Below are 26636 nucleotides of genomic sequence, written 5' to 3'. Positions count from 1 at the left end.
ATATATATAAAAATATATAGTAGAAATATGAAGCGTAGTATATGTGACCCTGGACCACAAAACCAGTCTTAAGTCGCTTGGGTAGGCTATATTTGTAGCAATAGACAGAAATACATTGTCAAAATGTGTCAGAATTATCGATTTTTCTTTTATGCCAAAAATCACTAGGATATTAAGTAAAGATCATGTTCCATAAAGATATTTTGTAAATTTCCTACCATAAATATATCAAATCTTATGTATAAATCTCAATTCCAAAAAACATCTCGGTTACGTATGTAACCACAGTTCCCCTGAATAGGGAACGAGATGCTGCGGTGACGTCACCGTATGGGAACACCTTCGGTGTGACGAATGTCTGAAGCCCTATACCATCTCGCCAATCCTATTGGCCAAATAGGGCTTGGCACCGCCCTATGCATGCGTACGCATCGTATACCCGAGTGCCGCGTGCTATTTCGCTCAGATTTCATGAACTGAAGAGAAGAATGCTATCAGGTATGGAACGGCCGGGACCGCAGCATCTCATTCCCTATTCAGGGAACCGTGTAAACAAAATTAACCCAAACATACCCCACCACAATTCACCTCTGACCTCACCACACATCACAACGAAATACAAACCTATACCATAACGCCTGACGTACCTGATAGCTGGGATCCAAGGAAGCATCTGCTCAAGCGGAGAGAACCCGGGAGCCAGGAGCCGTCCTTACATCCAAACTGTAAAACTTGATAAAAGTGTTCGGTGAGGACCATCCTGCCGCAGCACAGATATCAGCCATAGAAGATCCACTGAGGACAGCCTGAGAGGAAGCAACTGCTCTAGTGGAATGAGCTCTGACTCCTATAGGCGAAGCAAGACCACGCGCCTCATAGGCTAAAGATATCCACTCCACCAACCAATGGGACATGCGTTGCTTCGTAACAGCATGGCCTCTATTTTTGTGTCCGAAACAGACAAACAGCTGGTCAGACTCACGCCATGAGGCTGTTCGATCGACATAAGTCTTGAGCGCTCTGACAGGGCAAAGACTTAGATCTTCTGATCCTGTCTCAGCAGGGGGTAAAGCCTCCAGGACCACCTGCTGAAAATGAAAGGGGTTCGAAGCGACCTTAGGGACATAATTAGGCCTCGGTCGCAGCAATACCTTCACAGAGCCCGGTGCAAAGTCCATGTGAAACAGAAAGAGCCTGTAAATCCCCAACTCTCTTGAGAGAGGATAAAGCCATAAGAAGAACTGTCTTCAAGGTCAGGATTTTATCCGGTATGGTTTCCAAGGGCTCAAACGGATGTCCTGATAGACCTTGCAGTGCAATAGATAAATCCCATGAAGGAACTCGCACAGGGCGGAAAGGCCTCAGCCGTCGCGCACCTTGTAAAAAGCGAGAGACCAGCGGATGGCGGCCCACTGAAGCACGATCTATATATACGTGGTTAGCTGAAATGGCTGCCACGTAAACTTTCAAAGTTGCTGGCGTTACTCCATCAGAGAAACGGTCTTGAAGGAACTCCAGTACTGAAGCCACTGGGCAGTAAACTGGATCCATACTACGAAAACCACACCAGGTCGTAAACAGCTTCCATTTGAAAGCATATAAGCATCTCGTAGATGCTGCTCTGGAATTCATAATAGTCTCGGAGGTTTCCGCAGAAAGGCCGGGACATATTAACTCACTCCGCTCAGAGGCCACGCCCACAGTTTCCACATATCAGGCCTTGGGTGCCAAATCATTCCTTGTGCTTGCGATAGTAAGTCTTGTCTGAGGGGAATCTCCCATGGAGAGCCCGCTACTAGACTGACCAGTTCCGCAAACCACGGCTGTGTGGGCCACCACCACGGAGCCACCAGCAGCAGCTGCTCCACTCTGTCCAGCCGTATCCTGGACAACACCGCTGGAATTAGAGGAATTGGAGGAAAAGCATACAAGCTGGTCCTGGGCCAATTGTGGGCTAACGCATCCAAGCCTAGGGGCGATGGAGGGCGTAGGTAGAAACACAGCGGGCAATGCGTAGCCATGCTCGACGCGAATAAGTCCACTCGCGCCTCTCCGAATATCCGCCATAAAAGGCTCACCGTCTGTGGGTGTAATCTCCACTCCCCTTGCTCCTCCAAGTCTGTCTGGATAGCAGATCCGCTCCGACGTTCAAACGTCCGGGGACATGAACCGCTCGGATCGACAGAAATCTGTTCTTAGACCAAAGGAGAATACTCCTCGCCAGCCTGCACAGTGGGCGAGAGCGTAACCCTCCTTGATGATTCAGGTACGACACGACAGCCATGTTGTCTGACCTGAGTAGTACATGACGGCCGGTCAGCAGATTTGAGAAATACTGGAGAGCTAGAAAAACTGCCAGTAGTTCCAACCTGTTTATGTGCCAACTGCGTTGTGTTGCCGTCCACACTCCGTGAGCTGGGCGCCCTTGACAAACAGCTCCCCAACCGGTCAAAGACACGTCCGTCGTGACAGTCTCTCGGGAAGCACAAATCCCCAGCCGAACTCCGGCTAGAAGGAACTCGGTTGACATCCACTGTTTTATTGACATAACACACCTCCGTGTTACCGAAATCGTACGATGCGGAAAACAACGGGGTGAAATGTTCTGACTTTTCGTCCACCACTGAAAAGGGCGCATGTGAAGTAAGCCCAGACGGATTACAGGGGATGCCGCTGCCATCAGACCTAACAGCCTGAGACACAAACTCACCGTCACTGTGCGACCTACTTTGAAGTGACACACGCATGACGTGAGAGACTGAACGCGCGGGAGAGATATTCTGGCTGTCATCGCGCGAGAGTCCAAATCTATTCCCAGAAAGGTTATCCGTTGAGAGGGGATTAAAACACTCTTCTGGAAATTCGTGCATAAGCCCAGGCTGCTTAAATGATTCAGCACTAAATCTCGGTGAGAGAGTGCTTGAGTCTGTGATTGAGCTAACACCAGCCAATCGTCTTAGTAATTCAACACACGAACGCCCTGGAGCCGCAACGGGGCCAGAGCTGCGTCCATGCATTTTCAAAAAGTTCGGGGAGCCAGGGCTAAGCCGAAAGGAAGAACACGGTATTGATACGCTTTGCCCTCTAAAGCGAATCTGAGGAACTTCCTGTGTCTCTTGATGATCTGAATATGAAAATATGCATCCTTCAGATCGATCGTGACAAACCAAGTGTTTGGTTGAATCTGAGACAAAATGGACTTTACCGTTAACATCTTGAATTTGCTCGTCCTGAGTGCAAGATTCAAACGGCGTAGATCCAATATGGGTCGCAAACCGCCCCCTTTTTTTGGTACAACAAAATAGCGGCTGTAAAAACCTGACTCCATCTGAGAGGGGTGTACTTCTTCTATAGCCCGTTTCCTCAGCAGAGCTGTCATTTCTTGCCGCAGCAGCACCGCGACTTCCTCTGGTTTCACAATCGTGGGAAGAATTCCGCGGAAAGGAGGCGGGCCTTTTCGAAACTGAATGGTGTATCCGAGACGAATCGTGCGTAACACCCATTGCGAAATGCCGGGCAAGCGTTCCCACGCGGCCCGAAATAGCGTCAGTGGTTTCAAGGTTTCCGCCTTTTTCAACGTTTTCATACGCGTTAACATGCCCGAATACGGAAAGCTTGCGGCGTCCGTAAGCCGGGGAAGCGCGTGCGTCAAATTCGTTGCATCTCGTTGTGTATAATCCTGAAGCGTGTCCACGGCAGGAGTTAATCCAACAAGATGAACATCGGGCTCTGCCGCTAGCGAAAAAGCGGCGACTGTGTGAGCCGTCATAAACGGGCCGTCTTTGCCAGACCCTTGGAACGTTCCTCCGATTCTGAAGGCTGAATCGCGCAGAGTGTCTGAGGAAACGCCTGACATGGTTGCTCGATCCAATGCTGCTCGAAGCGCCTTTTGCGGCGAGACAGTCAAAGTTTGAGCGTGGGGACTGCAATGAAAGGGTTGGATGCACGAAAACGGTCCAACAGCGCTCTCTAGCGGAGGGCACAGTCCCTGGCAAGCAGCGAGAATATCAGGAGCTGCTATTAGGAGCCCGAGAGCGAGAGGCATTAGCCGTCGAACTCAGGTCCAATCTTTTCCGCTGTCGCTGGAGAGCCGGTGGAAAGGCCTTAGGACCCCAGTCCTTACGAGGGGGCGCCATAGGCGAAGACTCTTCCCGTGAGGCAGCCCGTTGGCGGTTTGAAGAGGTTGAACGAGACCGCGCGGGCGCCTGCCGCCGTTCAGTCTCCCTGGGTCTGCGTGGAATCAGCTGGCGGAAAGCGGCTGATTGCTGTTTCGCTGCCCTAAATTTATCCACCACCGACGTAACTGCCTCTCCAAACAAACCGTCCTTAGAAACGGGCACGTCCATGAGAAAGGATTTATCCTTTTCCTTGATATCGGTGAGATTCAGCCAAAGGTGGCGCTCGACCGTAATCAAACCAGCCATGGAACGGCCCACTGCCCGAGCAGTATGTTTGGTAGCGCGTAGCGCCAAATCCGTTGCTCGACGCAGCTCTTTCACAGCCTCGGGTGTGATGCCCTCCCCCTCGTCGAGACCCTTTAAAAGCTCCGCTTGGTAGGCCTGGAGGACCGCCATAGAGAGGAGCGATGCGCCCGCCTGGCCAGCAGCCATGTAAGATTTCCCGACGAGGCTAGACGTGACTCGACACGCCTTCGAAGGAAGGAGGGGGCGAGACTTCCATGCCGTGAGAGTCTCCTCAACCGGAGGCATCGCTGCATAGCCACGGTTCGCCATATCTGAAATGGTGGCGAAATCCGCGGCCGCAGCGTTAGTGATGCGCGCCGAGTAGGGCTGCTTCCAGGACCTCGAAACCTCCTGGTGGAGGTCCGGGAAAAAAGGCAGGGGCCTACGGGGCTGCGCAGAAGCACAACTGGTTAAAACACGGTCGTCCAGCTTAGATGAAGGTTGGGCCTCGGCCTTCTCAACCTCCCAATCCAGTCCCAGCTTACCCACCGCACGAGAAACCACATCCAACAGCTCGCTGTAGGAGGGGGAAACGCGCTTCTCCTGTCCGCTAGGAGGGAGAGGGCTGTCCGTATCGGCCATGAAGTCCTCAGACTCCGAGGCCGCGGTGGATAAAACGTCGTCGTCAAACTGCCCACAACCGAAGGAGATAGCACCGTATGCCTCCGGGGTGGGCTGTAAACCCCCGTCCGAGAAAACGACGGGTTCGACGAAGCTGGTATCCTGCACTCTGGTAGGGGAGAGCGAGCGATGTGGAGAAAACTCCAGCGCCGCGCTGTCGTCGTAAGTGAGGTCGCACATGTCTCCCCAAGCCATCGCCTCGTGCGGTGCCCTCGGCAGCCGCAGAAGCGACACACGGCGGGGGTTGGACGTGGGGCGACCTTGGAAAACACTTCTACCCTCGAGCGCAGTACTTTAAGTCGCAGGCCATCACAGTGGGGACAAGAGGAAAGGCCACTAAGCGCAGACTGCGCGTGATGTAATCCCAAACAGACTACGCACTTTTCGTGAGTGTCTCCCTTAGTGATGAACCTGGTACACGTTTCCTTGCACTTCCGAAAGCTCATCGCGTCCGTGAAGAGGAGTTAACACTGCTCGAAGAAAACCGCTATGAACGCGAGATGATTCCAGGGCACAGATGATTCTCTTTCCTGAAGGAAATGAAATCTGAGCGAAATAGCGCGCGGCACCCGGGTATACGATGCGTACGCATGCGTAGGGCGGTGCCAAGCGCTATTTGGCCAATAGGATTGGCGAGATGGTATAGGGCTTCAGACATTCGTCACACCGAAGGTGTTCCCATAACATATGAATTATATCTGAACAAAGAAAAATAAATACATAAAATTGACCTTTATGACTGGTTTTGTAATCCAGGGTCACATATGAATTATATCTGAACAAAGAAAATTAATTATATAAAGAAAAAAAAACAAATGAAGACATTTTTATTTTATTTAGAAAAAGACTGAAAATAAAAATATTAATAAAATAGAAATTAATAAATTAAAAAATAAATCAATAATAAAGAATTAAATGAAAAAAAGTCAAAAAGCCTATAACAGAAAATAAAATGCATGTATGAAGATATAAGAGAAAACTAAGATATGTGTAGAAATAAAGGAGAAAACTACAAATATTTTAGAAATCTAAAATAAGAAAGAAAACAATGAAATAAAGATTAATAAAATACAAATATAAAGAATATTAAAATCATATAAAATGAACAGAACACACAGAAAGAAAAATATATAGTAGATATAAAATATATAGTAGCGTATGTGACCCTGGACCACAGAACTATTAGCAATAGTCAGAAATAGGAATGGATCAAAATGATCCATTTTTCTTTTATGCCAAAAATCATTAGGATTTCAAATAAAGATCATGTTCAATAAAGATATTTTGTAAATTTCCTACCGTATATATATCAAAACTTAGGCCTATGTATAAATCTCAATTCCAAAAAAAAAGAAAGACCTTTATGACTGGTTTTGTGATCCAGGTTCACATGTGAATTATATTTGAAGAAAGAAAATTAAATGAAGGAAATTTAATTTTATTTCTAAAAAAGACTGAAATAAAAATATTAATAAATAGAAATGAATAAATTAAAAACAATATTAATAATAAAGAAATAAATTAAACAAATATTGACATAAAAAGCCTATAACAGAAAATAAAATGCATGTATGAAGATATAAGATAAAACTAAGATATGTGTAAAAATAAAGGAGAAAACTACAAATATTTTATAAATCTAAAATAAGAAAATATATAAAGAAAACAAATATAAAGAATATTAAAATCATATAAAATTATTACAATAAAGACAAAAAAAGTTATAGAAAAGAAAATACATGAAGATAAAAAATATAGAAAGTCAAGTATGTAAATAATAAAAAAAAACCCGAAAGAAAAAAATCTGCCGAGCGTTTGGTTCCCATAGCAGTGTGTGATGATAACACACATAGGACGCCACCTAGCGGTGACTGCGCGTCACTGAAGGATGCAGCTTAATCCACACACAGCTCCTCAGACGAGCTTGGTTCAGGAGCGGACTACAGAAGACGCATTAAAGACCGCAATATGGATACAACTTATTAGCAGTTTTTTTTCTCTCCAGTGTTTGAAGTCTGCTGTCCGAACTCTTATGCCATGTGGAAATATTACAAAAATGGAGTTGTACCGAAAAGAAACAAACAGAAATCGGTAAGATTGTATTTTCAATTTAATATATTTTATCCTTTTAAAGTCAATACAGAAGACTTCTCCTCCGTGTAAATTTAAAATGGATTATTTATGCCTATGACAGCTAAACTTTTGTTTAAAAAAGCATTAAAAGTGCAATTATTGAAATAAATAGACAAAGTCAACTCACATAATCATATAACAGATATATTAAAATTTAATAAGGATGTGTTTCAACTGAACAGGAGAATGAAGCTGTCAACCTCCCTCCCATTTCCAATGGGATTCCCGCAAAGTCAGCAGTAGGCCTACTGGTAAGCATTTTCATTGATTAATGTTTGTCCTTTTTTAATTAACAAGCCTATAGTTGTGACAGTTTCTTTCTTTAGCAGTGGAAGACTTTGCATCAGCTGCAACACAATCTGTTAATTTAGTGTTGCTAATTACGCTTCTTGTGTTACTTGGGGAAGCCAAACATTTGAGCTGTTTGTGTACCACACTTTGTTGCTCCCTCATTTAATATGCATGACTTGTTCAGGATCACCATACCAGGGGCCAAACCACAGCCCAAAGACTGCAGGAGCTGTTCTTCTACTCTCAGGGCCGGAGGGATCACGGGCCCCTGGACAGAACCGTCAGGAAGAAGGTGTGGAATCAGAGGTTTCCAAATTTCAATCAATTCAGAAAACAGATCCCATATTTGTATGCTGTAAGATGTATGTGCTTATATATTGTACGGTTTCCTTAATTATGTGATAGAAAAACATTTTAGGCCACCAGAGCGTTCCATTATCCAGAGTGAGTGTGGAAACACACCTGGAAATCACTGCTCACCTTAAAGTAAGTTTGGAAAATTAATTTATGTTACAGAATTTAGCCTAATATTGGGTTCTGATAGATAAGTAATGACTATTCTCTAACTAATCCCCATATTGGATATATAAAAATAAAAAAAAAATACAATAAATATAAATAATAATAAAAAAATAAAAAAAAAAATGAGTAATGGAATACAATTAATTTATACAATTATTAATAAATAAATAAAACAAATATTAAAATAATTTTAATAGAAAATGCATGTATGAAGATGAATGAACTATAAAAAAATGTTTGAAATGGGAAATAATAATACAAAGAAATTGAATAAAAATTAAAGGAATAAGTAATGATTAATGATTATTCTTTATTTAAAATGCTTTGGATTATTAGGCTTAAATCATGTTTATAGCACTTTAATTATTGCATTAGTAAAAAGTAATGAAATAAAGACTGATGAAATTAATATTAAAAAAATTAAAAAATCAAATGTAAAAGATTACTTGCAATTATAGAAAGACTTAATGAGTAAATAAAGCAAATATTGAAATAAATATAATAGAAAATAAAATAAAATACATGTGTCAAGACAAAAGAGAAAAATATTTTGAAAAACAAAGTAACAAAATGTATAAAGAAAAAAATAAAGACAGATTAAATATAAACATTAAGAAAAATGAAAATCAAATATAAAAAATACCACAATCGTCAAAAATCAAATTAAGTATTTTCTGAAAGGATCATCTAAATTTGAGAAATTCCAACAAAGGAAGCTGCAAATTAAAATAATTAGTTAAGTTGTTTCTTTTTATCTGTTTCAGTACCATTTGCATCAGCGTCATTTGAAGGGAACCACTCAGAATTCGTCTCTTGAAGAGAAAGAAGCTGCAGTGTTTCAGCAAACAAAAACTATTGTGTTCAAGGTTAGTATGATATGTTAATGTTTTAAGCATTTATTATAATTATATAATTTACGCAGCCATGATGTGATCCAACATATTGTACATGAATGAATTCTTCTTTGGTGTTAAAGGACCAGGTTTCGTCAGACGGTCCTCCTGATCTCCTGCAGAGCCTTCTGCCACTAGACGAGAAAGAGAAGGAAGAAAGAGAATACAAAAAGGAAAAGAAAGAGGGAACAGTAAATGTTCAAAATGCATCTTCATGTACGGACGAGGCCCCGGAGGGCCAAGGCTCTCTGTCTGAGGGACCATTTAGAGCTGCGGGTGTTGACTACAAACAAAGATCAAATGCAAGAGACCCAAATCTGCAAGATCATTCTTCTCCAAACACCTTACATGATGACAATATTTCCTCATTTCATTTTAAACACAGGAGATTCATGATCTATCTGTGTGGTGGATATAAAGGTAAGGTGGATATAGATTCTCTCAACAGCACATATACTTTACTAGATCCTAGTTCCTGTGATGACAAAGCTGAATTTTCAGTCTTCAGTGTCACATCATCTAGATAATTCATTTCTGTCATATATAAAATTTTGATTAAGCTATACATGACATTTGTTGTGTGTGTAGATACCGTCCCAGAGCGCAGTGCACTGATGGAGAGTGTGTATCCGCGGCTGTATCTGCACTGTAAGCAGAGAGGATATGATTTCAGGATGATAGACCTGCGTTCAGGAGCCGGAGATCCTGTTTCGGACAATCACGATTTGGCAGAGATGCACATGGAGACACTTAGACGTTGTCAGGAGACTGAGGGGCCAACTTTTATTGTAGGTTTTGTTGCACACAGATCATTCACCTTCCAAGAGAGTCTCATGGGGGGGAAATTGTAGTATTTTTTAGCAATATTTAAGCCATAGACTTTTTCCCTTTCTTGTAGGTGTTCACTGGACAGAAGCATGAGATACGGTCACTGCCGAATACGATTCCTCTAGCAGATTTCGAAGCTATTTTAAAATTTGTGGAGAGAAGCAAGAAGAAGCTGTCTAGGAGGCAGTCAGACATGGCAGACGAGTCACAGCTCAGTATCGACACCGGTGACAGTGGGAGTTTCACCCTGGAGAAGGAACCCCGATTGTTAGAGAAGGAGCCTTCGCAGAGTTCTGCCGTCATGAACGAGAACTCCATCTCCAGCAGTTCCACGTCAGATGGAGACGAGATACAGCTGGCCAGGAGCTGGATGGACTATGACCAGGATTTGACTCTCTTGCAGATATGGTATAAGCTGGATAAAAACACAGTTCCTGCTGTGTACCGCTTACTTCCTGTCAGGTAAGTGCATACTTTAGTGATGTAAATCTGCGTATCACATAATAAGCTACATTTTTTACTCTGGCAACTGTATGTTGTTCTCTCAGAATTCCCCCTTTAGTCAGGGAAGTGCCGTTTGTCAACTTTTCACAGGTGTTCAATTGATTGTACTGTTGTTAAATATTCTCGCGTAGCCAGACCTTTAGAGTCACAGCTGAAGGTCTGGAATCCATGGCAGCTTTCATTGGCCAAGGCCCGCCCATGAGGCCATTTGACTGACATGTCAAACAACCAATCACAGTTTGTTTAGTTTCAACGTCACGTTTCGGACCTGTGTGTAAAACTCTCGGACGTATTTTAAAGATTCTATGCCACGAACTTTAAATATTTGACATACTTTTGAGAATCTAGCGTTTAATTGATCTTGATAAGCACTCCTCGTCATCAAAGTTGCAAGCACAATGGCTTTCTTCTTTCATGAGGGCGTTTGGCGTCACGGCATCTTTGTTTCCAGGAGGAACATTAAAGAACGTGACATACACGTCTCCCGGAAATCCTGTAGAATTCAACCAATCCAAAGATGACTTCAGAACTCCTGAAGTGATTCCACTTTTGTGTGCCGTATGCATCAGACGTTCAACCAGCGGTCCGTGGTTGAGACTAGTTGTTTAACAACACACCGATTGTTCAGCTGAGGAAAAGACTGGCTGAAAATAAAACTATCAGTAGACAAAACTCCATAAATATACAAAAATTCCCATTGTAAAGAACATAACACAATAAATAAAACAATCAAATCCCTCACAGCCTTGTTTTCTTCCACATTAAATTCAACATGGCGTCTAACCTGACTAAGGTCTATTTCTTTTGAGTAAAATAGTAAAACATACATATCTTTTCATCAGTTCCATTTCCATTTATAGAATATATACAGCACAAGCATCAGTATAACAAAACTGAGTATCAATAACTATGAACCAGCAACTTCTTGTTAAACAAGTTGAAAACAATGGAGTAATTGCTGCTATTGTTACTGAGCTTTTTGTATTCAGCTCTCTTTGTTTGGTTCCCATGGCAGAGTAGTTGTAGTGATTTCCATGGCAGACACAATATAACGTGAATGGTCGCATCTGTTATGTTTAATATAAGAGTTGTTTAGAACCAGTAGCTGTATCTTGAACACATAACACATTCCTCATGTTTCATAAATTAACACAAAAAACAAAAAAAAATCAAATTATTTCAACTACTAATTACTCATTCCTCAATCCCTTACTTCCTTCCTTCCTTCCTTCTAACGTAAGTGGAACATAATGTATTTTTTCCATAAATAAATAAAGTAAAAATAAGCCAACTCATCCCTTAAATATAACTCAATATCTAATTCAATTCATTCAGATGCTTTTTTGTTCATTTCATAACATCAAAAATCATCCTTACTAACTCAATAATATGTTCATTTCATAATAGCACACATCATCCTGACTACCTCAGTCGGGATGGTCATCGCAGGAAGCTGGGAAGGAAGGCGTGGCGCACTTCCTGTGTGAAGCTGTGGAACGTGCTGTGGCGATCTGGACCTGAGGCCATTGGAGAAGAAGCCACCTGCCATCTGCTTAAAACAGGCATTGGTTTTGCTGTCATAAGGAAGTTTTGTGTCAATCACAGATGTAGAATATATGTGCACTTGACTTACTTGAATGTAAAGAAGCCTAGATGAATCACAAAGCCACATGTTGTGCATGTTTCAGTGTTGGACTGGGAAGTGGAACAGGGTCTTGGAGGAAAGCAGCCTCCGGAGGAGTTCAGTCACTGCTATAAGAGGATCATCACTGACCTTCTGTACAATCTGAAAAATGAATATGCACCACAGTTTATAGACCTGCACAAAGGAAGATCTGAAATCAATCAAACCTTGCATCAAGCTCAGCAGCGCTTTATACGCAACATTCACCTCAAGGTCGGTATCTCTCTATCTAGCCACGGTGCTGTTAATATATCTGGGGCCAATAAGATTTCTTAAAATAAATGAATACATCTAGATGAATTAAATTCATCAAAAGTGACAGTAAATACATTTAGAACGTTAGAAAGATTTAGTAAATGCTGTTTTTGAACTTCCTATTCATCAAAGAATAATTATCGGTTTCTACAAAAATATTAAGCAGAAAACTGTTTTCAACATAGATGATAATAAATATGTCTTGAGCACCAAATCAGCATATTAGAGTGAAAATTCAGCTTTGCATCACAGGAATAAATGACATTATCCTCTCAGAGATATTTTTTTAAAATATCATGATTGTACTGGATAATCTAAATGTGTATTGAGTTTTGTTAAAATGATTCATTACATTTTGCACTTGAAATATTTTGGCTGAGACACACTAATATCCACGAGACAAACGTCAGCTGGGGAAGGAAGGGTCTGAGTGCTAAACACAACAGATCTCATCAGTTTTATGTGGAACGCCTCTGCTCACACTTCCAGCGCACTGTCACTGCTTCCCTCAACAAGTAAGATGCCACATCCGTCCTTCTGTTCTTCATCTCACTTTATCACTGTCTCTCAAGTTCTTCTCAAACTGTTGCTTCAGACTTATGCAGGTCCGGCAGGCTAAAGGCTCCTTCGACATGCAGAGGAAGGAGGTTTCCAGACTCCGAGTTGAAGAAGAGATTCGCCGTCATGTCAGATTTGGGAAAACACTGTGAGTCACAGATGGTTCGGTTTTATGTGACTAGTTTGAATTGAACATAAATGTTCTTTTCGTTTTCCTTGTTAGAGCACAGGGCTATGCATTCAGGCAGGACTTTCTGATGGAAATGAAGCATGCACTTGAAGCATCGGCGTCTTCCCAGAATGCTGTGCTGTTACTGGGGGAACCGGGGTCTGGAAAGAGCACAACTCTTGCCAAACTGGCACAACTCATACCTAGCTGGATACCTGGGTAGGCTAACAAAGGAAACATGACTTCAAATATTTTAAAGTAGTTTTAAGAAGTCTCTTGCATTTATTTGTTCAAAAACACAGTAAAAATGGTAATATTGTTACAATTTTTTAAATATATTATTACAATTTAAAATAACTGTTTTCTATTGTAATGCATTTTAAAACGTAATTTATTCCTGTGATGGCAAAGTCTTCAGTGTCACATGATCAGAAATAATCCTAATATTCTGATTTGGTGCTTAATTTGCAATTTTGTGTTTAATTCTTAGGGATGCCAAAGTGCTGATCTGCTTTGTAGGTCTGACATCCGACAGCAGAAACGTACGTCTGCTCCTCCAGACACTGTGTCTGCAGGTAGCCAACATCTATAACCTCAAAACAGAGATATCTGAGGTGCATAAACACTTTAAAGATCAATCAAATATTCATAAGGTCTTTTACACTGTTTTGGATACATGATATTGTGAGATTGCTTGACTGTCTCACAGATAGTGTTGCACTATGAAATCCAGTCGGTGTTTTTTCCTCACAGTCACTGTCAGAGTTGTCTAGTGAGCTGTGCTCATTATTGGGCCTGGTGACAGAAGACCGGCCCTTGACCCTGGTGCTGGATGGTCTGGATAATCTGAGTGAGGAACATGAGGCTGACCTTTCCTGGCTTAGTAATGCTTTACTGCCAAACATCTCCACTGTCCTGTCTGCCGCAACTAAGCATAAATGTCATAGAGAATTTACAGTACCATTCAAAAGCTTGGGGATTTTTTGAAGTCTCTTATGCTCACTAAGGCTGCATTAAAAAAAAAAAAAAAAAAAAAAAAAAAAAAAAAAAGTACAATTGCGAAATATTTTATTCAGTTTATAATAATTGTTTTCATTATATTTTAAAATATAACAATTTAATTAATTTATTCCTGTGATGGTAAAGCTGAGTTTTTAGCATCATTACTCCAGTCTTCAGTGTCACATGATCTTTCAGAAATTTAATGGGTCCTTGATGAATAAAACTTCTGATTGGCTGATTTGGTGCTCAGAAACATTTGTTTTTTTTAATACAGTTAACAACAGTTTTGTTGGCATAATATTTTTGTGAAAACTGTGATACATGTTTTTTTTTATGATTCTTTGATGAATAGAAAGTGAAAAGGCACAGCATTATTTTTAAACCCTAATTTGTCTATATACACTTTTTATAAGTGTATATTGTAACAGAAAACTTTTGGAACATAATTAATGTCTTTGCTGTCACTTTAAATAAAAAAAAAAAAAATAAAAAACAAAAAAAATAAAAATCAAACAAGTCTGGTGCAGTTTAAATTAAATCTTAAACCCCTTAATACCAGAATATAAAAAAATAAAAAAAAATATATATAAAAATAAATTATCCACTTGATATTTACTCCTTTTTATTTTATATTTTATGTTATTTTATTTGTATTAAATTTAAATGTTATTTTATATTTTAAAACTCAACTGTACTCTTTGGCATTTAAGAGCGTACGAGAGCAGGATTTCATGATTGGTTTTAAACTGAGTATGCTTTTACAGCACTTTGGTAAACACTTGTTTTTGAAAGTACTTCATAAATAAACTTGACTTTGACTTATTTTATATGTTATTTTATTTTAAAATTAAAAATATAAAAAATATAGTGAAAATAATGATCAGAGCAATGATTGTTTTTTTAAGGGTAGTCGGTTTCTTGCCTCTTTCTTTTTTTTCAGTCCCAAGTTAAGGTCACTGTCCTGTCCCTACCAGCCCTTAACCATAAGGATATCACTTCAGGACTGCTGTCAAGACTAGCATCAGATTTTCGCCAGCTGACTGAAAACCAGTGGAGCCTTTTATTCCAGTCCTGTCTTTCCTGTCCTTCCCCTCTCTACCTCAACTTAGCCTATGCTGAGACCAGGAAATGGAGCTCCTTTACACCAAAAGAGAGTCTCAACATCCCTACGGATCCGAATAAACTTTTCGTGAGCATCCTTGTTAGTTTGGAGCGAGAGCATGGGCCATGTTTGGTGCGACGCACAGCTTTGCTCATATCACTGTCTTGTTCTGGTGTGACCGAGGAGGAGCTTTTGGTGCTTTTGGGGCGTGATGATCATATCACACGTGAGATGGCAGTTTTGCATCATCAGACGATTCCCGTTTCTGAATACTCTCCGGTGCCTTATGCATCTGTGGCACGACTGCTGCATGGTCTGAAGGGTTACGTCACAGAAGTGGAAAGTGACGGCACGTGGGTTCTGCGCTGGACTCATACAGAATTCGCCTGCGTCGTCCTGCAGCGATATGCACCAACAGAAGACTCAATAAAAGCTGTACATGCAGACTTTGCAGATTACTTTAATGAGAATGTCCCAAATAGCCAAGTTTTTCAGCCGCTAGCCTGGATCAGGAAGGAGAAGGGAAGAAGGTGCTATGAATTTAATTTGCGCAAGCTCCACTGTTTGCCGTATCATTACATCCACTCCGAGCAGATTATTCCTTTACTCACGCAGTGTCTGTTTAACTATGAGTTCCTGCTGCACAAACTGTGGGGTCTGTCCATCTATCATGTTGAGGAGGACCTTAAAGCTGCCGTCATACCAGAGAAGTACGATTATGAGCTCAGCAAAGAAGTTTGTTTTGCATGAACAAGTGTTTGATATTATGGGTCTAAAATTTTGAAATAACGTGCCATATATATATATATATATATATATATATATATATGTATATATATATATATTTACTTTTTCATACATAAATAATATATACTTTTTAAACTGTTTACATTTACATATATACCATTTTAAATACATTTAAAAAATAGTTCACCTAAAAATTTTAATTCTGTCATGTGTGTATATTATGTCATTTCAAATCTATATGACTTTATTTCTTCAACGAAGCATAAAAGAAGATTATTTGAGAAATGTATGTGTGTGACAGTAAAACAATGGAAGTCAATGATCACCAGACACACACACACACACACACACAATGGAAGTCAATGATCACCAGTTTGGTTACCAGCATTCTTCAAAATATATATATATTTACTATGACATAAAGGTGAGTAAATAATGACAGAATTTCCATTTTTTGGGTAAACTATCCCTTTAACTTTATTAGTTCAAAAAGTGTCTAAATGTATTTTATGAAGCGTCAGAAAATGCTGAGACAGAGTATCCTGTGTGTATGTGCTTTTATTGTGTGTGTGTGTGTGTTACAGAGAGCTTCTGGATGTGAAGGTGTTGGGTCAGGTTTTGTGTCTTTCTCGTTCTGTACTATTAAATGATCCATGCCAGCTGGCCTCTCAACTCTTGGGCCGTTTGGAGCGGATCATTTTCCAAGACAAGCCTGTTACTTCAGGTACACACACAAACATAAGCACCAACACACACACACACACACACACACACACACACATATATATAAATGTCAAACATGAAGTCATATCTCTGTGTACGTGTTGTTTCAGGTGACCCAAGACGATACTCTTTTCTGCATGATCTGTTGGCACAGTGTAAGAGCTCTTCTTTACCAGTTCTCGTGCCCTCCTACACCTGCCTGCTTCCTCCAGGTGGACTCATACACACACAGCTGTCAGGTACACGTATTCAATTTCTGCACATCTACTGGAGGGCTCCGTTTCCCGACATCACCATTCAGTCAGTGATTTTGGCTTAATGTGTGTCCAAGTTCTGATTGTTAGATTAGTAAACAGTGTAAAGAGTGCCGTGTTACTGTGCATGACACATTATTCTCAGCAGCACTGGTCAGATCGTAGCCTTGAAGCCTTGGGTTTCTTTGGGAATTTCCTAGGGAGTTTTAGAAAGATGGTTTCAGATTCATGAGTAAACTAAAGTCTGTGGTCAACATTATGTGAAGACACATAAAATACACACAGTCATAACTCATGAGCGGATTTTGAATTTCCTGTATGCTTTAAAAATGTAAGTTGATAAGTTGATGAATTATAGGTCAGTTGACAAGCACATAAACGCACATCCTGGTACTTTACACAAAAAGTGGGAAATAGTTTGGCTTTTAGATACCAAAATAAACTCCACACAAGTGTTGTTATTATTAACTAAAACTATTAAAATAGTCCAATTCAGTACTTGAAAACTTAAAGCTGAAGTAAAATGTAATATATATTTTAGAAGATAATTTTAAAATTAAAAAATGAAATGTAGCCTTGGCAACTAATTGAATAAAATATGTTTAAGTACTAAAATTATTAAATCTAAAAACTGAAATAGCTAAATATAAATGAAAACAACACATAACAAAATTACTAAAACAAACTAAAATTAAGATCAAAATAAAAAATATGAAAATAAAAGCTATATATAACCAATAATTACTATGATAATATATAAATAATGCTAACCTATTTTTTTTATTTCATAATATATTTCTTGCCATTCTCAAATGCATGGCTTGCTAATATGGATTTTGTTCATAGTTCCAACATTACTGCCAACTTTCTGCAAGCAGAAGAAGGAAGTGAGTTTATGTGGTTTGGCGAGTGATCTGTCACGTGGTATTAAGCACACAGCTGTCTTGTTAGCAATGGCTTCAAAATTCACGTTTGAGGATTGATGGCGTGAAATTTACTGTATTCTGCAGAACAAGAAGTCTGTTCAAGTGTTTATTTTTTTTTATCACACCTTATTTTACTAAAATCTGAAACAGTCTTTCTAAAAAAAAAAAAACATAGAAAACTCCAAAGGGAAGCCATGGTGAATTAGCCTTTAGTTTTGGCCTACAGACTGACCTCACGAGTGAACAGCTCTATAACCCGCAATGGTTTATGACCAAAGCATACAACTCTAAAATAAGATTCTTTATCACATAGTGGCCAATTGATCTGTCCTTAACATCCCGACTCATATTTAACTAGGTCATATGAGTGCTGTGACAGCTCTAGCTCATGGTCAGCATTACATCATTTCCTGCTCCTGTGATGGGATGCTTAATCTGTGGCATCTGGATGAGCAAACGAGACCCGTGAGGTCCTTACCGAGAGCTCATGGATCTGCAGTAGACTGGGCCGCTGACTCGCTCACCCTCTGTCTGGATGACAGTGTGCTTGTGCTACAGATGGGCCACTGTCTCCAGGTGAGAGAGGTGGATTCTGGGAAGGTGCTGTACATGGAGAAGGATTCTCTGGATGTTCCTGTGGTCACAACTGCCTGCGATGGACGGTTGCTGGTGGTTTTTTATGACGGAAGTCACCTGGTTAAGGTGAAGCCTCAGGCAGACCATTCTTACTATATGTACTGTACACTGTAAAAAAAAAATCATGTTCAATTTACAGAAAAAAGGCATATTTTTAAATAAATATATTATCTACTTGAGCTACCAAAATTAGCTTTTTGTCTTGAGATTTACTGATAACCTCCTTTAATAATACAGATGGTACAATAGAACAATGAACAATGAATAATCGCAATTAATCGCATCCAAAATAAAAGTATTTGTTTACACAATATAAGTGTTGTATAGTGTGTATATTTATTATGTATATATAAATACAAACACATGCATGTGCATATATATATTAAATATAAGGATTTAAATATATAAATGTATGTACATGTAAATATTTTCAAAATATATACTGTATGTGTGTGTACTTGTATATACATAATAAATAAACAAAGTACACATACATATATTATGTAAACAAAAACTTTTATTTTGGATGCAGTTAATCGTTTGAAAGCACTACTAAATACATAACTAATATACGTAAGCTATGCAATAAACATAACATAAAATATAACAAAAATACTCTAAGGTACGTTACTAATAGCAAGAATTAGAAGAAACTATTTATATACATTGTACTCATATGTCACATCCTTTGATTGTTTTTCACAATAATTTAAATAGTAATTTACAGTTTTTAACGTGCAGTAAACATCAGTTCAACAGTATTTTACTGTAAAATTACATACAGTGTGACAGTTTTTACTGTGTATGGTAACTTGCATTTAACCAATGAACAGCCATTGACATTATACAAGAATCTGACCATTTATCATTTTGGTTCTGACCCTGTTTCTCTTTTATTTTGCTCCTAGGTGTTTGATCTTGTGGCGTCCTGTTCACTGTTGCGTTGTGTAAACCTCACCCTTGAGTTCGAGCCCATCCACAAAGATCAGTCCATCTTAGTGTCTCGTCACTCTGTTAAAGACTATGTTCTCTTCGCTTACAGGTTATTAGTACAACACACATAAACGCATGCACATTTAGATTAATTAATCAACACAGTATTTTGTTCTTAAATAACAAATGCGCTCTCCCATAATAATAGAGTGCATATCCAATTTCCAGCCATGTGTGAAAACAATGCCGATGTTCTCGGACTGATTTATATTGTCTGGTCACACAATGTATTATTTAAGAGTCTGCTTCTCACCTATCACTAATGTGTATGTGTGTGTGTTGATGGTTTTATGTAACGCTGTAGCTATAAAAAAGAAAAATAATTGTAAAGATTTACCAGAAGCTGTTTATCTCTCTCGTATTTCATTACATGATTAAAAAGCATGGATTAATCAGGATTGATGATTGAAAGGAGTAATGAACCTTTGCTCTTTATGTGTTTAAGCTGGAAGCATCACATGCATGCACATACACGCAACTGGGTCGACTAGTAATATGAAACAGTCTGAGTTTGTTATTAAAATAACAGAAGTTATCAGAGCTATGGAAACATGAGGCATTCATATGAGGAATAACGGTCAGAATATGGCCCTTGTTGTGTGTCAGTTCCCTTTTTATCTCTCTCCCTAATGATTTCCTGTTTCCTCTCGAGTCTCTGTTAAAAACCCCAAAATGGCAGGAGTCATGTCATGGGGAGTCAAATACTTTGTGATAAAAGAGTTCATTGTAGTGTGGAAACATGCTGTCAGAACCCCAAACCTCCTCCCCAGTTCAAAATGACCTATTACTGACAAAACAAAATGCCCACATTCACACATCTACGACTTCTGTTGAGAGTTCAAAAACTTATTATAAAATATTAAAACATAAACATCATAAAAATTAAAAGTAAAAAATAAAAATATAATAAAAATATATTACATTTGCATGTAGCACCTGCTGCTTTGCATGTTCTCCTAAGGATCCAAGTGTTAGGAAAGAGCAGCTGAAATGTATTTTTAACAATGTCCCTGATCATTTCAATCTGAACTTGTTTCTGTGGCACATTTCAGCACAAATTATTTAGTGAATATACCATAATGTAACGGAGGCTTTGATTAAGAGGATGCTATTAAAGGATGGGACCGTTAAAAACGATTTTTTTGGCTTGACAGCAAACATGCAACTTGTGAGTAATTGAAGCGCAGCACTGTTACTCACGTCACATGCATAGAAATCATGAAAATATCTATAGTACACCACTGTTCAAAAGTTTGAGGTTGGTAAGATTTTAAAAATATTTTTTAAGAAATCTCTTTCGCGCACCAATATTGCAGTTATTTGATTAAAAAGTACTGTAAAAATAGTAAATATCATTACAATTTAAAATGATGGTTTTCTGTTTTGATATATTGTAAAATGTAATTTAATCTTGTGATGGCAAAGCTGAATTTTAAGCATCATTACTCCAGTCTTTATTCTGTGGAAACTGATCATTTTTTAGGATTCTTTGATGAATGAAAATTTAAAAAGAACACCATTTGTATTAAATAAACAATCTTTTAACATTATAAATGTCTTTACTGTCATGATCAATTTAATGCATCTTTGTTGAGCATTAACTTCCTTCAAAAAATAAAAGAGTTTGGAAAATGGCTATTAAAAAAACTACCTTACGACTGGTAAAAAATTTTTTAACAAACCCTACGTGTGAAGCATTACTTTGATGCAATTTCTTGTTTCTTTCTTGCCTCTCATTTGCAGGGATGGAGGAGAAGCAGCGATATTCAATGCTAAAGGTGGAGTTGTGTCAGTCACATTGAAAGCTCAGCACCTTGCAGCATCTATACAGGCTGTAGAGATCAGCTCTCAGTATTTACTGCTCTTCTGCAGGTAAGGTAAAGAGTAATTCACCCAAACGTGAAAATGACTGTGATGCAACCTTGAGTTTTTATTATCCATCATATCGGTCTCTTTGGTTCTTACAGATACCCCTATAAAAGACAGAGTGAAATCATTCACATTGAACTCTTCAGCACAGCATCTTTCCAGTACCTGCGCTCTATCTTGGGTTGCAGTCAGGACTACATTTCCCAGGTCACCATTGCAGGGGGCGGGTCCCACATTGTGGCCTTTTGTCCCACCCCTCACAGTGCCACCACAGAGATTATTATCTGGAACCTTGAGACTGAAGATCATAAACACATCGCACGGATTCCTGGCCTGCTGGCTCATGGTTTGTCAATAAACCTGTTAAGTATTATTGTCTCCAGCACTGAACACCATTATGACTCTTTTGTCAAAACAAACACACATTGTTTGAGTCCAGTCCCATTTATATGTAACGGTAGCATTTGTTATAGTGCCTGTAAGTTATATAGATAAATAAATAATACATAAAAAAAAATAATTACTAAAATAACTGTGTCCAGACCAGTGTTATTTTAATATGTTGATATACTACAATCGTGTTATACTGTACATTTTTCTAGTGTTTTTTTATTAATCTATATTCTTTTCAGTCATTTTATTTATTAGTTTTAGTTTAGTACTTAAAGTTAAATTAAAAGAAATGTTCTTTGACAGCTATTTTTATTTATGCATTTTTTATTTTATCGTTTTAGTTTTAGTTAACTATAATAACCCTGATCCAGGCATGCAGTAAAAGGTTTTCATTGATCACAGAGAAAGATGAGACAAACAAACAAACTTGAAAATAAACACCCATGAGGAAAATGCATTATCATGTAAATAATGTCATAATGCAAAAAATCTAAATGTTCTATATATATTTTTGGTTTATATGTGACCCTGGACCACAAAACCAGACTTAAGTCGCTGGGGTATATTTGTAGCAATAGCCAAAAATACATTGTATGGGGCAAAATTATTGATTTTTCTTTTATGCCAAAAATTAGGATATTAAGTAAAGATCATGTTCCATTAAGTTAATTTAAAAAATTAAAACCTTAAATATATAAAAACTTAATTTTTGATTAGTAATAAGCATTGCTAAGAACTTCATTTGGACGTTAATATCTCAATATTTAGATTTTTTTTAAATCTCATATCACACACATACAAAACATTTAAAAATATTGTCCTATCCTAACAAACCACACATCAATGGAAAGCTTATTTATTCAGCTTTCATGTGATGTATAAATTTCCATTTAAAAAATGGCTGGTTTTGTGGTCCAGGGTCACATGTATGGTATATATATTTTTTTCTCTTTTATTTTCTCAACAGCTGTATTTGTATGTATGTGTCAACGTGGTTCTTCTTTATCATGTTGCAGGTGTGTGTTCAGACCTGCGGTACTGCGTGGGTTTCTGTCCCGGGGAGCGATTCTTACGCATGTGGAACCTGGGATCCAGAATAAATGACTCAACACTCACATATAACGTGCACAAAGTACACAGCGACGGCACCGCGGAGATTGTAACCATGCAGAGATATCCAAGGTACAAAGTCCTCTGAACAACTGGCATACATATGGCCACTCTATGTGCAGTTTATAACTGGAAACACAATGAGTCTGCATGAGATATTTTTGAGGACCAGAATGTTTATAGCCATTTTCTGTGCATAATGTAACTGTTAAGATAAGATTTATATCCAAAAGCCATGAATTGAATATAATATGTCTGTCACTGTTATACGTACAAAAAGAAAGCTATTTTTGGTGGAAAGTTTTAAAAAATTCCCTCTAAATCAGGTATGTAGTGTGTCAAAGCACCCGTCCCGGGACTGTGAGAATCTGGAATGTGGCACGGACTCGATTCAAAGGTCGTCCTGTGCAGGTGGAGCATGGCCTGTTCTCCAGTTCAGACATCGCTCTTGTACGAGACCTCAAACTCTATATCCTGTCTGACCGCGGTACTGCCAACTTCTCCAATACACCTACACCTGTCTACCAGGTACTTCTTTGCACCGCACAGACTACAGGTATTATACGGGACCCATATTTATGCTGGTCTGAACGCCCTGTCCTGAGATCTGTCACCTGAAACTGAAGCTGATTGTATGTGTGATTTATGCTTGTCAACCATGCTCACACTTGCATCAAGTAAATGTCTCCAATTAATTAAAACATGGTTAAGGCTTCCGGTCACTTTTTTGGTGACTCATGAGATGCCTCTTCACAAGGATGAAGGACTATTGTGTTGTTTCAAATACAGTTAACACTAAAATAGATCATTAGCTATTAATGATCATTGTAATTTTTCAGTAATTCAATCAAATCAGTAAAATGTAAATAAATACATACATAAAAAGGGGAAAAATAAACAAAAAGTGTTATTTTAATAATATTTCTATAATATAGTATGTAAATATTTTAGATTAGCTTTTATTTTTATATGCTTTTGTTTTTATTCTTATTTTTTACTATTTCAATTTGGCATTATTTTTATTTCAGTTTTAGCACTTTTATTACATAAACCTAAAAAAGATTTTACTCATCTATTAATTACACTTTATTCCCTTTAACAAAACTAATTTTTAATATTTTTAGTTAAAAATAACAACATAGGAGGAAAGATTTTAGGTATGACCTGGAAAAATTAGTTTTTGTTCTAGAGTTATACATGACATTTTACTGCTCTGCAAACTGTTTCCTGTTGCACTTTTTTCTGTAGACATTGCTGGTGTATGACCTTCTTAAAAAGAGCTACATTAAGAAGCAGACTGGACTGTTCATCGTGCCCTGTCCTCGACAAGACTATCGGCTCTTAGAGGGTGAAATACTGCTGGCCCTTTCAGAAACACGGTAAGAGCTCACTTCCTCATTCAGCAGAAACAGAAGTTTACCGTATTGCTTAATCTAGATTGAGCAATTTTAATGAGGTTGCATTGTTATGGCATGTAGGGATCATTTGATATTGTGGGATCTGGACTCTGGCTACATTAAAGGACGTATCAAGACGTCCTACAAAGAAACCCTACTCTCCAGCATGGACAGAGATTCCCAAATTATGTCCTCAAAAGAAAAGACAGGTATTAAAATGTAAATGATACTTGATTTTACCATTGCATTTATACAACGTCTCAGTTCCACCTAGATTTTCATACTATATTCAATATAAAAAAACAATCCTAAGTCTAAACTTGTTACACAGGCCTCGTAATGCCATGGGACAGGCGCACCGAAACCCAGACGGCAAAAAGGAGGCGACAGGACCGTGAGGTGAAGAGAGAAAAAGATGAACAGCAGCGCCTCGAAAAAGAGAAATTCAACTCTGTAGACCAGTATCTTCTCAGTGGTGATGAGCGGGTAGAAAAACAGTTGACCAATAAACAAAACCACTACTCTTTCTCTTTTTATTATGAAATAATAAACCACATATGATCTACATGGTTGTGAACTGAATCTCTCGTTCTCTCTCACTTTTCTCTGTGTATCACTTAGGTGGTCATATGCTCATATTTTGCCCATCATCTCAACGTCTTCAGTGTGGTTTCTGAGGAGCATCTGCACACCCTTGAGGACCGCTGGTCCCTTTTGAGCCTCCGTACTGCCGCGATCACTCACACTGGAGGGTACTTGGTGGTCTCCAACTACAGTGAGGCCCAACATGCTCCATACCTCACTGTTTGGGACACACAGCAGGGCAGAGTATGCAAATCTGTTTAAAAATGGCTAAAAAAAATTCTGTCATGTTATTATTAATCAAAAAGAAGTGGGCACATTGCTCACTTCAGGCCCAACTGTTAAAATCTTTACTTTTTATAAGTATTTGCTTTTCATCTTCTCTGTATATTCAGTAAGATGAATGTTCCTTATATGTGTAAAGGTGCGAAAGAGATTGAAAAATGAAGCTGGAATCTGTTGCATTGCTGTGAGCGATGATGCCTGCAGAGTGGTTTTCGGCATTGCAGGATTCAACAAGTACGTGCAATGTTCAAAACCTGTTCACTTATATCATAGCTTTTTTTAATATATACTACAGGTCAAAAGTTTTAATAATATAAAAGTTATTATTTTTTAATGTTTAAAAAAAAGCCTAATGTTCAGCAAGGCTGGCTTTTATTTGATCACAAATACAGTAAAACTGTAATATTGTGAAATATTATTTCAGTGTAAAGAAATGTTTTCTATTTTAATATATTTTAAAATGACAACATTTCAAATCTTTGTCTTAATCTTTTGACCAGTAGTGTACATAGATATGTATTTATATTTGAATTTTTATATACATGTAGCTCTTAAGAACATGGGTTATTGTTGCATTTATGTTAAAACATTCTTTAAAAAAAATTTACTTTTTTCCTGAATCTCAGGTTAAAAGTATGGGAGCCGTTCCGAAGGAAACATAAAACCATCTCTGGCTACGGAAGTTTAAATCTTAACTGGTCCAGCTTGCTCTTTATCACTGAAGGACAATCCAAGGCTATTTTATTAGCAGGTACAGCAGACCTTTGCTCATACTTGTGTTGACTTGTTCTAGATGATATCAATTTAATCTAGGTCAAGATTAAGATTCAGACTTTGGTAATCTTTAAAGTTTAGCATGGGGTGTGGTGGTGATGTCTTAGGGTCTTTGCACCTTTACAGTAAGATTAATAATTTTTTGTGTTTGGGTTTAAGATAATAAAATGAGATAAAAAATTTATATGGGATGCATCGTTCAATCGTTTATTATCATTTGTTGAACAGAAGCAGTGAGCATGTGGGACCTGGACAATGGTACGATGTTGTCTGTCTTCACACCTGACTCTAAGATCCAGACCATCTCTCTGTATGGACTTGACAACAGCACACTGCTTTTGGGCTTTAGTGACATGTCTACTCTAATCTCCATGACGGTCAGCAAACAAGATGCACACACAAAACCCAGCACTGCCAGTGGAAAAGACCTGTTTGGGGAATCCAGCAGTAGTGAAGATGAGGAAGATGTAGAAACAAACAAGAACTGATAGGAAGAGCACTGGATGTGTACTGTATAATATAGGAATTCGGTCTGAATGGAAATAAAGGGCTTTAAGATCTCTTACATTCACTTTGTCTTGAAGGATTCAAGTATTGGAGCCATTTACTGTAAAGTTTTACTTGGCCAATGTGTGGCACCGTGACAGTATACCGCACGGCAAGATGGACTATGATCTTATGCTGCATCTTCAAGGTATAGACTTGGATTGTACATGTTAATAAACAAGGAACACTAGCAAGTTGTTTTGGGACAATTGTTATCCATTTGCATGGACTCTGTTTGTACGCTTTCATTTGCATTCACTCTGTTTCAACGACTCCTGCAGCGGCTTACTGGAAAGCCGTTACACAAAGTCAAAAACTGTGCTTCATTGGATAAAAGGAGTTTGCTTGGATTAAACACCAGTGCATGTGTTTCGAC

The 26636-nt window shown here is 38.7% G+C and overlaps 1 protein-coding gene across 1 annotated transcript; it reads left to right on the top strand.

Annotated features, from left to right (window-relative positions):
• The first annotated feature begins 6766 nt into the window (after positions 1-6766).
• LOC109079212 lies at positions 6767-26471 on the top strand. The gene is made up of 31 exons (XM_042726731.1): positions 6767-7175; positions 7400-7468; positions 7693-7800; positions 7914-7994; positions 8795-8896; positions 9007-9343; positions 9512-9711; positions 9822-10213; positions 11663-11817; positions 11944-12152; positions 12570-12709; positions 12790-12900; positions 12976-13140; positions 13412-13535; positions 13675-13878; positions 14834-15735; positions 16357-16496; positions 16606-16734; positions 18034-18377; positions 19220-19353; positions 21048-21176; positions 21272-21519; positions 22583-22748; positions 23003-23204; positions 23925-24055; positions 24155-24282; positions 24405-24559; positions 24695-24901; positions 25080-25174; positions 25567-25691; positions 25943-26471. Exons 1-31 carry the CDS (start codon positions 7122-7124, stop codon positions 26200-26202), a joined length of 5946 nt encoding a protein of 1981 aa, XP_042582665.1. The 5' UTR covers positions 6767-7121; the 3' UTR covers positions 26203-26471.
• Positions 26472-26636: the final 165 nt, after the last annotated feature.

The sequence above is a fragment of the Cyprinus carpio genome, chromosome B7 (genome assembly GCF_018340385.1).
Source record: "Cyprinus carpio isolate SPL01 chromosome B7, ASM1834038v1, whole genome shotgun sequence".
Lineage (NCBI taxonomy): Eukaryota > Metazoa > Chordata > Actinopteri > Cypriniformes > Cyprinidae > Cyprinus > Cyprinus carpio.
The sequence above is the reverse complement of the archived record's forward strand: the minus strand, read 5'-3'. Positions and strand labels throughout refer to the sequence as shown.